At 45.3% G+C, this 13,816-nt stretch overlaps 1 protein-coding gene across 1 annotated transcript in view; it reads left to right on the top strand.

Annotated features, from left to right (window-relative positions):
* LOC139317666 (histone deacetylase 5-like) overlaps nucleotides 1-13,816 on the top strand; it is a 292,699-nt gene that overhangs the window by 266,852 nt on the left and 12,031 nt on the right. The window contains exons 14-15 of the mRNA XM_070944746.1: nucleotides 3,418-3,437; nucleotides 12,741-12,790. Coding sequence (XP_070800847.1) covers nucleotides 3,418-3,437; nucleotides 12,741-12,790 — 70 coding nt within the window. The remainder of the gene's footprint in view (nucleotides 1-3,417; nucleotides 3,438-12,740; nucleotides 12,791-13,816) is intronic.

Consider the following 13,816-nt stretch of genomic DNA (forward strand, 5'->3'; position numbering starts at 1 on the left):
TAATTCTTTCTTCTTTGGACGATAGTTATGATGACTATGTTTCTTCACTGGAGGTTTTGACCAGAGATGACCTCACATTGGCTGGCGTAACTGGTAGGTTATTAGAAGAATCCAGAAGAAGACAAGAAAGGGATCAGTTGAGAGTAAATCAACCAAAAGAAGACAAAATGTACTCAACTGCCTATGTTGTAAAACGATTTTTGCTTGTGGGGCTAAAGGGCATATAGCTAAGTATTGTAAGAATAAGAAAATGTCTGTTAGGGACAGTACTAGACCCAAGAAGGGTTGTAATTTAGCTATATCCAGTTCAACAACTAATGTTAACCAGGATTGGTGGGTTGTTGATAGTGGTGCTTCTCAATCTATTACTAAGAATAGAAACAACTTTGTGAAAATGAATAAGAGTAACCAACATGTTAGATTAGCAAATGGTTGGAAAGTTAAGGTAGCTGGAGAGGGTGTTGCACGTTGGTCATTTAGTAATGAACCATTGCCTATGTTGTATATTCCTGGGTTAAAATATAATTTGCTCTCTGTTAAATCATTATTGCAAGTTGGGTTTACAGTAACGTTTAAAAATGATAAATGTATAATTGAAAAAGATGGAAAGGTTGTTACTGCAATATTAGAAAATAATTTATTTATTTTAAGAGAGAACCCAGCATTAGTAGCAAATTCTAAATTGGTGTACAGGAATGAAAAACCACGTGATGAATGTATTTATCTGTTACATCGGAGACTAGGGCATATAAATTTCAGGTCATTAAAGAAAACAGTTCAGCTATCTGAAGGGATAAAACTATAATCATGTAGTAAGTATTTGAATTGCAACACCTGTAATCAGCAAAAGAGTAAGGTAACACCAGCAAATCGTTTTGATGGTTTTAAAACCAAAAAGCCATTAGAAGTCGTGTTTGTAGATTTGATTGGACCCAAGAAACCCAGTATTGGAGGTGTGTGCTATATTCTAAGCATAGTAGATCATTACTCTGCCTGTCAATTCACAAAGAAAGCTTGCTAGCCACATCAGTCTAACTAAAGATAGGGGGGTAGGATTAATTACATTTGTTAGACAGGATTAAAACCCCAAGGAAGCCAGCATCTAGGATTAATTACATTTGTTAAACAAGATTAAAAATCCAAGAAAGCCAGCACTTTAGATTGCCAGTTCCCTTGGGTTTTTTGTGTAATGCACCATGGGAGGATCAGCATAATTTTGCCTATTCCATTCCTGTTTTGATAGCCCCAGCTGCTGCTTCTGGGTACCCCTGGACAAGAGAACTGAAGGTTTATTGGTCACTTTCACAGCCATGCCCTTGCAGCATACCATTGCTCCTCCAGCTTCACTTTATGACCTTATTCACCCATGTTCCGTTGGGCTATTTTTCTTTTTCAGAAAAGGCACAAGGGAGCAGTTGCAAGAGCATTGGGAGAAGCCCCTCCTGCTTTGTCCTTTTCTCCCTCCTTTCCCTTAGTGTTTGCCATCTGTTAAGCAACTTGACAGATCACTAAACCTTCCATTCAATCTGTCCTATCCTTTTTCATCCCCACTTTAGAGAGAGTGATTGGTGATTGTTTTCATACCAATCTGTGATGCTTGGTGGCAGGGAAAAGACATTAACTGCTCTCCTTAACTTCAGAAAGAATCTGGCTGCACGGTGCCTTTTCTGACTTAACATTTAAAAAAAACAGGCAGAAGCTTTTCTGATGAAGTGAGTGTTGTGGCCCGCAAGCAGCCTGCGCGGATCGTGGCTGATCCCGACAACGAGGAGGCTGGTGTGGGGTCGTGCCAGCAGCCTGCGCAGCTGGTGCTCGCATCGGACAGTGAGGAGGCTGAAGAGGATGTGGTGCCAGAGGCAGAGACTCAGCCAGGGCCTTCAGAACCTCCAGAGGCTCCTTCAAGTGGAGAGAGCGAAGTGGAGGAGCCTCTCCTCAATACTCGAGCATGCAGGGCTGCCAAAAGGCAGGAGTGGCTACTCAGGAGGAGGAGGTCTCCTCAAGAGTAAGGTTTGGCAAAAATTTCACTCATTTGCTTATTTGGACCAATATAAACAATATCATCAACATAAACAAGAACTATCTCATATGCATTGTTAGATCTTTTTGTGAACACGCACTCATCAGTTTCGGACTTAATAAAGCCCATTGAATTTAGTTTGTCAGTAAGACATAAATACCACATTAAACCAGATTGTTTCAGACCATAAAGACTTTTGTTTAGAAACCAGGTATCCCCTTCTTGCTGTCAGAATCCTGGAGGACTTCTCACGTAGATCTCTTCATCTAGGTCTGCATGTAGATAAGCTGTGTCAACATCGAACTGGAAAACTTCTAAACTAAGAATAGTTGCAGTTGCTAAAGCAATTTTTACATTCTCAGTTCTGACTGTCGGTGAATAGGTATTTGTGTAGTCCTCAGGATAACGTTGAGCGAAACTCTGAGCTACAAGTCTGGCCTTCTACAATGACTCACCATTTGGCTTCTTTTTGATTCTGTAGACCCATCGAGTGCCAATGACCTTTTTGTTTGCTGGAGGTTTTGCAGGTGTAAACACTTTAAGTTTCTTTAGACTGTCCATTTCAACCTGCATTGCATCATACCATTTGTCTTGCTCTGAATCAGGAAGCTGCTTGATTTGTGTGAAATTATCAGGTGGAAGTGTAACATTGCAAATCAAAGGCAAGGGTGTTTTTGTCAGTTGCCAAGAATATCGTTGTGGAGGGATTCCTTTTGTGGCCCTCTTGGAACGTCTCAGAACAACAGTCCAGTCTTCTTCTGCTTCGTCCTCATCCTCACATTCGTCGCTAGCGTCAGCATCCGCGGCTTGTGAAGACGGAACATCGGGTTGAGAAGAACCAGTGGAATCTTGATCATCAATCTGCGTGGCATCAGCAGTATCATCTCTAGGAAAATAAACTCCAGGATCATTGGAATGAATCCTGGACCAGTCAACGTCTTCCTCAAAATTAGCAGATTGGGAAATCACAATTACATGTTTAGAGTCAATAAATTTGCTCCATTTTGAGTTATCATCAATACCCATAAATCTCAGTCTTTTTGCTGCTGGACCTCCTTTTCTTCTTTGAGCTAAGGGAATGTTCACCATAGCATATGAACCAAAAATATGAATGTTTTTAAGATCGGGCTTGTAGCCATACAACATGAAGAAAGGAGTCTGATTTATTACACTGCTCCAAGTACGGTTGACAATGTAATTTGCATATTTTATAGCTTCACCCCAGTATATCATATCAAGGTTGGCGTCTTCTAGGAGACAACGCATCATGGTTTGCAGTACCCGTCCGTTGTGAGCCGGTGTGTAAGGGGCCGAAGTCTGATGGAGAATTCCATTCTTACGCATCCAGTCCTGGAAATGCTGAGACATGAATTCAGCACCATGATCACTCTGGATTCTAGCGATGCGAACTTGGTGTTGGGTAAAAACAAGGGCTGCAAAGTCTTTAAAGTTCTGAAAGGTCTCAGATTTTTCTTTCATAGGATATCCATATCCATATCTAGAGTAATTATCAACAATTGTTAGAAAATATTTTCTACCACCAAATGATGGCGGAAAAGGACCAACTATGTCAGTGTGAACCAAATCAAAAATGCCTGTTGACAGGCGTGTAGCGTGTTTGGGAATGGCTGCTGCTTTGGATTTGGCCTTTTTGCAGACAGCACAATCCAAAAACACCTTACACCCCTTTAGATCCAAACCTTTTGCGAACTCCGGCATCTTCCTAAGAACACGGAAACTGGCATGCCCCAATCTTCTATGCCATTTATGGATACACCTAGAATGCAAAGGTTTACCAGTTAGTGAATTCTCAACATTAACAGTTTTATGAGGAACCTCAGGCTTGCTCTGAGCAACCTGTTTCCCAATTTTCTTTTTGTTGGCTTTAGGAGCCTTTGGAGCGGCAACAGGATCTCTCTCTGGAGCATCTCTCTCTGGGCCTGTGCTCTCCCTTTTTGGAGTTTGTATACTTGCCTGTATTTGCGGTTTAGGCTTTGGCTTTAAGTAATATACACCACCAATTAATATGGTTCCAGCAACAATATCTCCATCTTTAACTATGTAACTTGCATTTTCAAGGTGGTGAACCTGGAACTTTAAAATTCTAGACAAGTGACTCTGACTAAGCAAATTACTAGTTGCTGTTGGTATGTAATAAACATCAGGAATGAATGCATCGATCTCTTCAACATAAACAGTTCCTTTTCCTTTGACCTGACAAGGATGATTGGAAAAAGAATAAAGTTCACGTAGTTCAGGTTCAGGCTTGTGCATCTCTGTGAAAAGTTCCTTTCTGTAGGTAACATGCAAAGCTGCACCACTGTCCAAAGTCCACAGGAGTCATCTGTTGTACTCTGGTTGAGGTTGTGGATCATTGGTTAAAGCCAATGTGGCGAGTGGAGCTTGTGGATCACGCCCGGGACCACGACGACCTTGTCTTCTGCCTCTGCCTCTGGAGTCTGTTCCTCTGGGCTGGTACGTGACGGGAGCTGGAACTCTTTGGGGACAATCCCGGGTGGCATGTCCCACACGATCACAGATGTAGCATCTTGGCATCCTTGGAGCGTAGGTCCTTCCTCGGAAGGGGCCTCTAGCTGGAGTTCTTGATGCGGGTGGTCCTCTCAAGTGTGGCATGGCTAACATGAGTGCTTCTTCTTCAATTAAAAGTCTGCATACATTGTCCACTGTGCATTGAGCAATAGGCACTAGATTAATCTTTGTAATGGCATCTTTCCATTCATAATTCAATGAGTTAATAATAATGCTGATCATTTGAATATCATCAATGTTATAGCCCCTTTCTCTTAATTCTTTTCTCAGTCCTTTCAGTTTGGTCAAATGTCCTCCAATTTGTTCACCAGGTTTCAATCTCGAACCATGGAATTCAGACATGAGCAAACATGAAGACTCAATTGAAATAGGCCTGTAGCAATTTTCCAATTGGGCCCAAATTTGTTGGGCTGTTGCATCAGGCGAAAAAGTAACCTGCAGTTCAGTATCCATGGACATCAATAATGTTGTGCAAGCTTTAATTTCTAAATCTCTTATTGCAGGAGACCATGGCTGAGCAGGTGGATTAAAAATCATACAGTGAGTGCCTTCTCTACGAAGTAGCAATCCAATCTCACTGACCCAGGCCTTATAATTCTGTCCTGACATCTTTAATTTTGACTCACCATCTACTGGAGCAACAGAAAATGCCTGTTGAGGAATGTGCATTCGAGGTGCTGGCTGTGGAAGTAAAGGCACTTGTTGCGCTGGAGGTGGACCAGGAGCTGGCCCTGGTTGTACAGCTGGAGGCACCTGTGCATGCATTTGTGGTTGAGGCTGTTGCATTTGAGCTGCAATATTAACATGACCTGCTGGAGACGCAGTCATTTGCCTTTGCTGCATTAAGCGTTGTTGTGCTCCATCTGAAAGGACACCAGCACCACCAGGGGGTGCTGGAGATTGAGCCTGTGGAGACACTTGTGGCATTGCAGCCTGAATATCTGAGTGAGTTAAAGACATATCTAACAAAGTCTGTTCCAATGCCTGTAATCGCTCTCTCAAATCGTGATGCATTTCAGCTTTCTCTAGTAAATTACTTTCGCCAGCAGATGGTGCTGCACCTTTTGTTTTGGGCAGCTCAGATAATCTCTCTGCATACGTGGCACTTGGAACTTTAGAGTAGGAGTGATTATGTAAGACATGTGACGTGTGCACAGCTCTCTGTTCTGATTGGCCTGACACAAAATCCACCAGGGGGAGTGTTTTTGGCTCCGAAGAAGAAGGAGCCAAAATGGCGCTTTCAGAGATTTTGAAGTCACGAGATTCTCCCTTATCTTGCTCATGTCAGGTTTCGCTGCTATCTTAAATAAACTTCATTCTCAAACGCAAGGTCTCTGATGAATCTTTTCTTTATTTAAGAATAGAAAGAACGACATCCCTGAACTCTTTGTGCAGCCAAAAGTGGCACCTCCTTCCACACCCCTCCCTTTCCGTTCTTCAACCCCAATGTCTCATTGGCCATCGTGCAGATCCATCTCTCCGTCCCAAGCACTCTCTATTCACAGGAATTCCCCCCTCCCTCTGTCACCCAGGTAACACTATCTACTAAAAAGCAGGAAACTAGGTAAAAGTTCATCTCATCATTAAAGCAAAGCTTCTCCCTCTCTCATTCATGTCAGGGCTGGAGGAGATCATAAATTGGAACGCTGACAGCTCAAGCATAGATAAAGCCATTTTTGCCTGGGATAGCTCATGTTCATAAAACTTTATATGGTTATGATAGGCTTTTATAGTTTGCTCATCCAGGGTGAGCTGAGAGCTTCGAGGAGAATAATGAATTATTTCTCTCTCTGCGTGGGAGGAAAAAAGCTCAGCCGTTTGTAGAAAATCTGGCCCTGCACCAAGCGTTACAAATTCAGAAGGTTCTGGGGAGACAGTTTGAGAGCACGCATAATTAGAAGGGGGCACTACTGACCTCAGTTGTAGTACTTCGCCTTCAAAAGCAGCTTTTATCTTATCTTCCTCCTGAAGCTTTCTTTTTTTTTTTTGAACAAAAATTTTTTATTGTTTTTTAAAATTCAAACAAATCAAACAAATCACTTATCTATTTAAACCTTTGTGCAACCCCCCCTTCCCTCCCCCCCTCCCCCGACTTCCCAGAAGAAAAACAGGGTATAGATTTTACCAAACATACGCTAAAATATGCTAAGTTAATGCAAGACATTAAAACTCCCTAGACCCCTTAACTCCCCTTCTACAGATTATTCATCAACCTCCCTTTAAACACAAAATAACATATAATCATTTAGCCCTAAAAAAATTTTTAAAACCAATAACAAACACTAGTAGATAATACATACTTAATCATTTGGCTATTCCTCCTGCTTTTGTGCTCAATATTCAATATTCAAATATTTTTAACAATAACTAAACCTTAATTAATCATTAATTAAACTCTCAATTCATTTAGTTAATCATTGTAGTTAATCATTAATACATCAATAGTTAGACCAGAAAAAATTAATCTTCCCTTCTTCCTTTCTTTCTGTATTTTTTCCAATCTTTCTTCCTCCCTCCTTCTTTTATTTTGAGGAGGTTTTGAATTTTAAGTGGGGGTTGATGTATCTTTAAGACTTGTCCCTTTCTCGGAACCATTTCCTCTGATTTAGAGCCCCCATATCGACTCTTCTTGCTTGTATAGACAGTCAGTTCATAGAACAAAGAATTAACTCGATCAGTTTGCAAAGAAAAATCCAGTTGCTGCATTTCAATTAATTGTGTGAAAGCCTCTGCCAAATCATCTTTATCCGAAACCTCGTAGCGCTGATCAGTTCCTTCTTCTTTCTGCTCCAAATTATATTTTTGAAAAGTTCTGTCAGTTAATTCCAAAAGGGCAGGAAGAGGGTTTGAAGATTCTTGAGGATCAGCCAGTTCCAGCTTCTCTGTCTTGATCAAAATGTCTCCTACATTGTCATTATGCTTTCCTTCAAAAACATCCTCAGTTGCTTTTTTATCCTCCACCAATTCTGTGAATTTTTGTTTCATGATTGCTGTAAAGTTATTAATAATTTCAATTTGGTTATTCATGGCTTCCTTTATAAATTCTGCAAGGTCTCTAAAAAAACCTCCTGGCTCTGTGTTTCAGTTCTCTGTGTCATTTCTAATGCCATTAAAGAGCCTCCACTTTCAGAAACTCCTTCCTTGGAAGCCATGTTATTTTAAAAGAATTTTTCTTTTCACAGCCATAAAGTCTCTCAAGCAGCTTTCTCAGATTTATTTGTAGTTTATCGAGCAAGATAGTTTTTTCTAGACCCAGCTCTCAAATCCAGCAGTTTAAATCCAGTCTCTGAGCACAAGTCTATTAACAAGCACTTTCATTTCCTGCTTTCACCTTCACACCCACAACAAAGACACCATTTCCAGCTCCAGCTCAGCAAAATCAAATAGAAACAATGTATCCCAGGAGTTAAGCATATACTTGCAAAAGCTTGTTCTCCTGCTTCTGTTCTGTCTGCTTTTTGAAATCATCGGTACTGTGAGTGGGAGGGGTAGATATGGCGGGAGCAGGGGGCCATATCATGTTAAGGGAGCGCGCACCCGCTGTCTCCGAGCGGTAGCGTGCTCCGGCCCCCAAGGCTCCACTCGTTCTCCAGGTTGTACAGACCCTCAGGGCCCGGGCCTTCGACTGATGTTGTGCAACGTCAGGTCCGTAATACATAAAGCCCCCCTCATTTGTGATCTGGTTCAGGAGGGGGGAGCGGACCTGGCGGGTATTACGGAGACCTGGTTGGGCCCGGAGGGAGGGGTCCCTCTGGTAGAAATGTGCCCACCAGGCTTCCTGGCATTCCATCAGCCGAGGTCACAGGGGAGGGGAGGGGGAGTAGCGGTTATTATTAGAGAAGGCCTTAGGCCGAGGGAGGCCACTGTTCCTCAGACGGCCGGTTGTGAGACCCTCCTTGTGAAGTGGGGTCATGGGGTTCAGAGGGGTTTGCTGATCACGTACCTGGCTCCCTGCCACGTGGCAGCAGCCCTGCCCGAGCTACTCAACGTTATCGCCGCGGTGGCGGTTGATACCCCCAGACTTATGGTCATGGGGGATTTCAACCTGCCGTCCGTGGGTGAGATGTCTGAGGTGGCTCGGGAGTTCATGGCTTCCATGACGGCTATGGATCTGACCCAACTAATTCATGGCCCTACGCACATGGGGGAAACACACTGGACCTGATTTTTGTCTCTGGACAGTGGCTGAGTGATCTCGAGATAGGGGACATAGTCATCGAGCCCTTGTCATGGTCAGATCACTCTCTCCTTCGCCTTGACCTTCGAACCGCTGCACCCCGCCGCAGGGAGGCGGAACTGATGAGATGGTACCGCCCCAGGTGCCTGATGGAACCTGATAGGTTCCAGATGGAGCTTGGGCCAATTCCTGAGGTTCTGGCTCACGCCTCGACTGGAGACCTAGTGGCCGCCTGGAATAGGGCGGCCGCTGGAGCTCTGGATCGAGTCGTGCCTTTGCGGCCTCTGACCCGGCGTCGATCTCACCTGGCTCCTTGGTTTACTGAGGAGCTGAGGGAGATGAAGCACCGGAAAAGACGCCTAGAGAGTAGTTGGAGGGCCAGTCGTACTGAATCTGACCGGACACTGGTAAGATCTCATATTAAGAATTACCTAGTGGCAATAAAAGCAGCAAAATGCACTTATCTTGCTGCGCTTATTGCGTCATCAGATAACCGCCCAGCCGCCCTGTTTAGGGTGACCCGCTCCCTGCTCCACCAGGAAGCGAGGGAGGACCCCTTGGAGGGAAGAGCCGAGGATTTTGTTCAGTATCTGTATGACAAAATCACTCAGATTTGGGAAGATCTGGACTCCGACTGGGTAGATCCAGCGGGGATGACGGGGGCAGGTCCTGAGAATGTTATCTGGGATGAGTTTGATTCTGTGACCCCTGAGGACGTGGACAGGATTCTGGGTAGACTGAATGCGACCACATGTTTGTTGGACCCGTGCCCCTCCTGGTTAGTGCTGGCTTCCCGGGAGGTGACGCGAGGCTGGCTCCAGGGGATTATAAATGCTTCATTGGGCGAGGGTGTCTTTCCCGCCGCCTTGAAAGAGGCGGTGGTGAGACCTCTCCTCAAGAAGCCTTCCCTGGACCCGGCAACATTGGCTAACTATCGTCCAGTCTCCAACCTTCGCTTTGTGGCGAAGGTTGTTGAGAGTGTGGTTGCACGACAGCTTCCCCAGTACCTGGATGAAACGACGTATCTAGATCCGTTCCAGTCGGGTTTCAGGCCTGGGTACAGCACGGAAACGGCATTGGTCGCGTTGGTGGATGATCTCTGGAGGGCTCGGGACAGAGGTTGTTCCTCTGTCCTGGTCCTATTAGATCTCTCAGCGGCTTTTGATACCATCGACCATGGTATCATGCTGCACCGGTTGGAAGAGTTGGGGGTGGGAGGCACCGTATTACGGTGGTTCTCCTCCTTTCTCTCCGACCAGTCGCAGTCTGTGTTGACAGGGGGGGCAGAGGTCGACCCCGAGGCCCCTTATATGTGGGGTGCCACAAGGATCGGTCCTCTCGCCCCTTCTGTTCAACATTTATGTGAAGCCGCTGGGCGAGATCATCCGTGGTTTCGGGGTGGAGTACCATCAGTACGCTGATGACACCCAGCTGTACATCTCCACCCCAGACCACCCCAACGATGCCCTTGAAGTGATGTCCCGGTGCCTGGAGGGCATACGGATCTGGATGGGGAGAAACAGGCTCAGGCTCAACCCATCCAAGACCGAGTGGCTGTGGTTTCCGACATCCCGATATAGTCAGCTGGTACCATCGCTGACTATTGGGGGCGAAGCATTGGCCCCCACGGAGAGGGTTCGCAACTTGGGTGTCCTCCTGGATTCACGGCTGTCTTTAGAAGAGCACTTGACGGCCGTGACCGGGAGGATTTTTCATCAGGTCTGCCTGATTCGCCAGTTGCGTCCCTTTCTGGATCGGGACTCGTTACGCACGGTCACTCATGCCCTCGTCACCTCCCGTCTGGACTATTGTAACGCTCTCTACATGGGGCTCCCCTTGAGGATCACTCGGAGGCTCCAACTGGCGCAGAGTGCGGCCGCGCGGGTGGTGATGGGAGCGACGTGGCGCTCCCATGTAACGCCTCTCCTGCGCGAGCTGCACTGGCTCCCGGTGGTCTTCCGAGTGCGCTTCAAGGTCTTGGTTATCACCTTCAGAGAGCTCCATGGCTTAGGACCTGGCTATTTATGGGACCGCCTGCTGCCACCAATAGCCTCCCACCGACCAGTACGCTCCCATAGAGAGGGGCTCCTCCGGGTGCCGTCGGCCAAACAATGTCGACTGGCGGTCCCCAGGGGGAGAGCCTTCTCTGTGGGGGCACCTACGATCTGGAACGAGCTCCCCCCGGAGATACGGAGGATTCCGGATCTGCGTACCTTCCGTCGCGCGCTTAAGACGTTTTTATTCCATCAAGCTGGCCTGACCTAAACTTTTCCTCTTTTTAAATGGAATTTTAAATTTGGTTTTAATTTATTGGGGTTTTAAAATGTCTCAGCCAAATTTATTTAATTAGTTTTATCTCTATTTTAAATTTTGTATCTATATGTTTTATTTTATGGCTGTTCACCGCCCTGAGTCCTTCGGGAGTAGGGCGGTATACAAATTTAATAAAATGAAAAATAAAATGAAAATGAAAATGAAATCAATTAATCTTCTTCTTGAAAGCAGAGTCGGTTGCCGGCATCTGTCTCCGTTTAAACAGAGTCACCACAGATCCAGAGCTTCAGTGGGCTGAACTGGGAGCTCTCACCCTCCAAGCCCCTGGAATTAATCCAGGGGCTCCCGGGGAGCTCTACCCTCGCCCACCGGCTCTCCTCTCCTTCTTCTCCCGAAGGAGAGGTTTTTAAGCCATCTGACAGCTGATTAACGCTGTCAGAACGGCTCCAACGGAATCGCGGGGCTGGCGGCCCAAAAAGACAGTCCGCGACGCCGGCGGTGCCAACCGGAAGCCCTGAAGCTTTCTGTCTGTTTCTTCTGCTTCTAGCTGAGTGGCTGATGCCAGGGGCTGAAATCTTGAGGGTCTTTCTATCTCCTGCTCTTCATCCAAAGAGGATAAAGCTCTGGGCTTCATTTTGCCCTTTTCCTTCATTTTGCCCTTTTTCTTCTTTCTCGGCATTTTTGCAAAAAAATAATTAGCGTACCTCAGTAGCTAAAAACTAATTGCCTATGCGCTTATCATCAAAAGTAACAAGCAAGGAAAAAAAAACATAAATCAAACCATCCTCTGCTACCATTGTCAGAGGCAATCAGCCCCGTTACCTTCCTGGGGTAATTGCCTGGATCGTGGCATTTTCCTTGTGTATACTTTTGAAAAATAAAACCGGAATACATCTTCTAATTAAACTCATATTTATTGTAAAGAAGAAAATAAAACATCTTACTGATCTAATTAGTTACATTTTGAAATAAAGTTCGTGCCAGCTATTTCTCAGCTGGACCTTTCTGGCAAGAGAACAAAGGAAAGTGTGTGAAGGAATGCGGGTGGAGTACATGCGCAGTTTAGCTTACTGATAAGGATTCTTGGCAAGCTACGGAAAGTCTGATAGTCCAGAAATGAGAGCTCAGCTGGTAAATAAAAAAACGCAGTGACATAGAGAATTTTGTTTTATCTCTATATATGGTAAAGGCAGAAAAAGTAGGGTTACATATAAGAAATGGCAATCTGCTAGGCCTTCTTTTAATATCATAATGTCTGGCAAAGTCTATCTTCCTTTTCAAAGTTCTGTATCAGATGGGAAACCTTTTGGTGGCAGTGGACTGTGCTTTCCAGCATTGGGAGGTGGGATGAGTGAGGCAGTGATGCAAAACAAAGTGGGCATGTTCAACATAATGCGTAGAGTCTCAACTTTTAGGGGAGGTTAGGTAGATTCTTGTGGGGTTCTTTGATATATGCATGCTTAACTGTTTTAGAGCTTATGCTTTTTCAAAATTGTGGACTACTAAACTGATGATGTATAACACACTATGGGCAATAAGAAAAAGTAAGGTCAAGTTGCCCAATTGAATCCTGTATTCAAAATGAAGATTAGAAATTATTTCTATGGCAGTAGAAATAGACATGAAAATGTGAGTGAAATGGATTGATCTTATGTACAATGTAACTGGTATATGATATGTGGCATTCATATCCTTTCTTCTTCTCTGTTTCTCTTTTTGCAGGTCCCCTTAGTCAGAAGATGTATGCTGTCCTCCCGTTTGGTGGAATTGGGGTAAGTATATGGTTGCCAGGCAAATCAGATAACAGAAAATGAATGCTTCTCATATTCTGGTTTAAAACTTCATTTCTACTGTATCATTTATTTCATTTCTGGGAATGGGGCTGCAAGCCAGTAGCAAGCAGATGCAATTTTCCTGTGATGGGGGTATGACCACTGTTTGAAAGCCAGGAGAGCTGCAATATGAAACCAGGAGGACAAATGTTTGCATTTGATATAGGATGGTTCCCTATGTTATTGCATGTTCCCAATCTTTTCATATGTCCTTGAATTGTACCAAAATGGCTTTAAAAGGTCTGTTTCCAAGTGCAGTTCAAGGTGTCGGTCATGACTTTAAAGCCCTTAATGGACTCATCCCACTAGCACAAACCCATCCTACGTGTGCTGGCAGAGAGGGCCTACTTCGGATCCCATCAGTCAAAGTGTTAGATCAGGCGCAGGAAAAGAAGATGCGACCAGCGTGGTCCATTCAGCACTTTTATTTAGTGAGAACAAGACTGGCAGTTGCGCTGCCGGAGCTCTCCTTTTAAGTGCTCCCGGCAAGTCGCACCGCCCAGAGACAGCATTTTGAATTTCCCGCCGGAGGATTAGCCAATCCCCGGCGGACGTCCTTATAAGGACATAACACCCCTCCCCTCCTAGTTAGTAAACTGTCCATCAATGTTAATTAGCGTCATGTAGTCGCGCAGGTACGCTGGACGTCTGGTAGTCCTGGTTGACCTGTGCAGTCCCAGTTGAGCTTCGCCGCCGTCCAGGATAGGCGGAGCTCCTGTGTCTTCCAGTTCCCTCCCTGGCACTGGACCAGACTCGGCCGTCGAGTGTGCGGGCTTCACCCCAGCACCTCCGGCCGGGTCTTGGACCTCCGTCCACTGGTGATGCTGGTCTTCTTCCTGACCTGGATGTCAGGTGTCTCACTGCTGGCTATTGGCGCTGATCGGTGGGGAACTGCTGAGCCCCGGTAAGTCTCTGGTGTTTCCTTTCAGCTTGACAGCCTTCGAGGTGGTGGGGTCCGGTTGGGTT

Source organism: Pituophis catenifer, unplaced genomic scaffold (genome assembly GCF_029215685.1).
Source record: "Pituophis catenifer annectens isolate HBS135680 unplaced genomic scaffold, rPitCat1.0.hap2 SCAF_5, whole genome shotgun sequence".
NCBI classification, from domain to species: Eukaryota; Metazoa; Chordata; class Lepidosauria; order Squamata; family Colubridae; genus Pituophis; species Pituophis catenifer.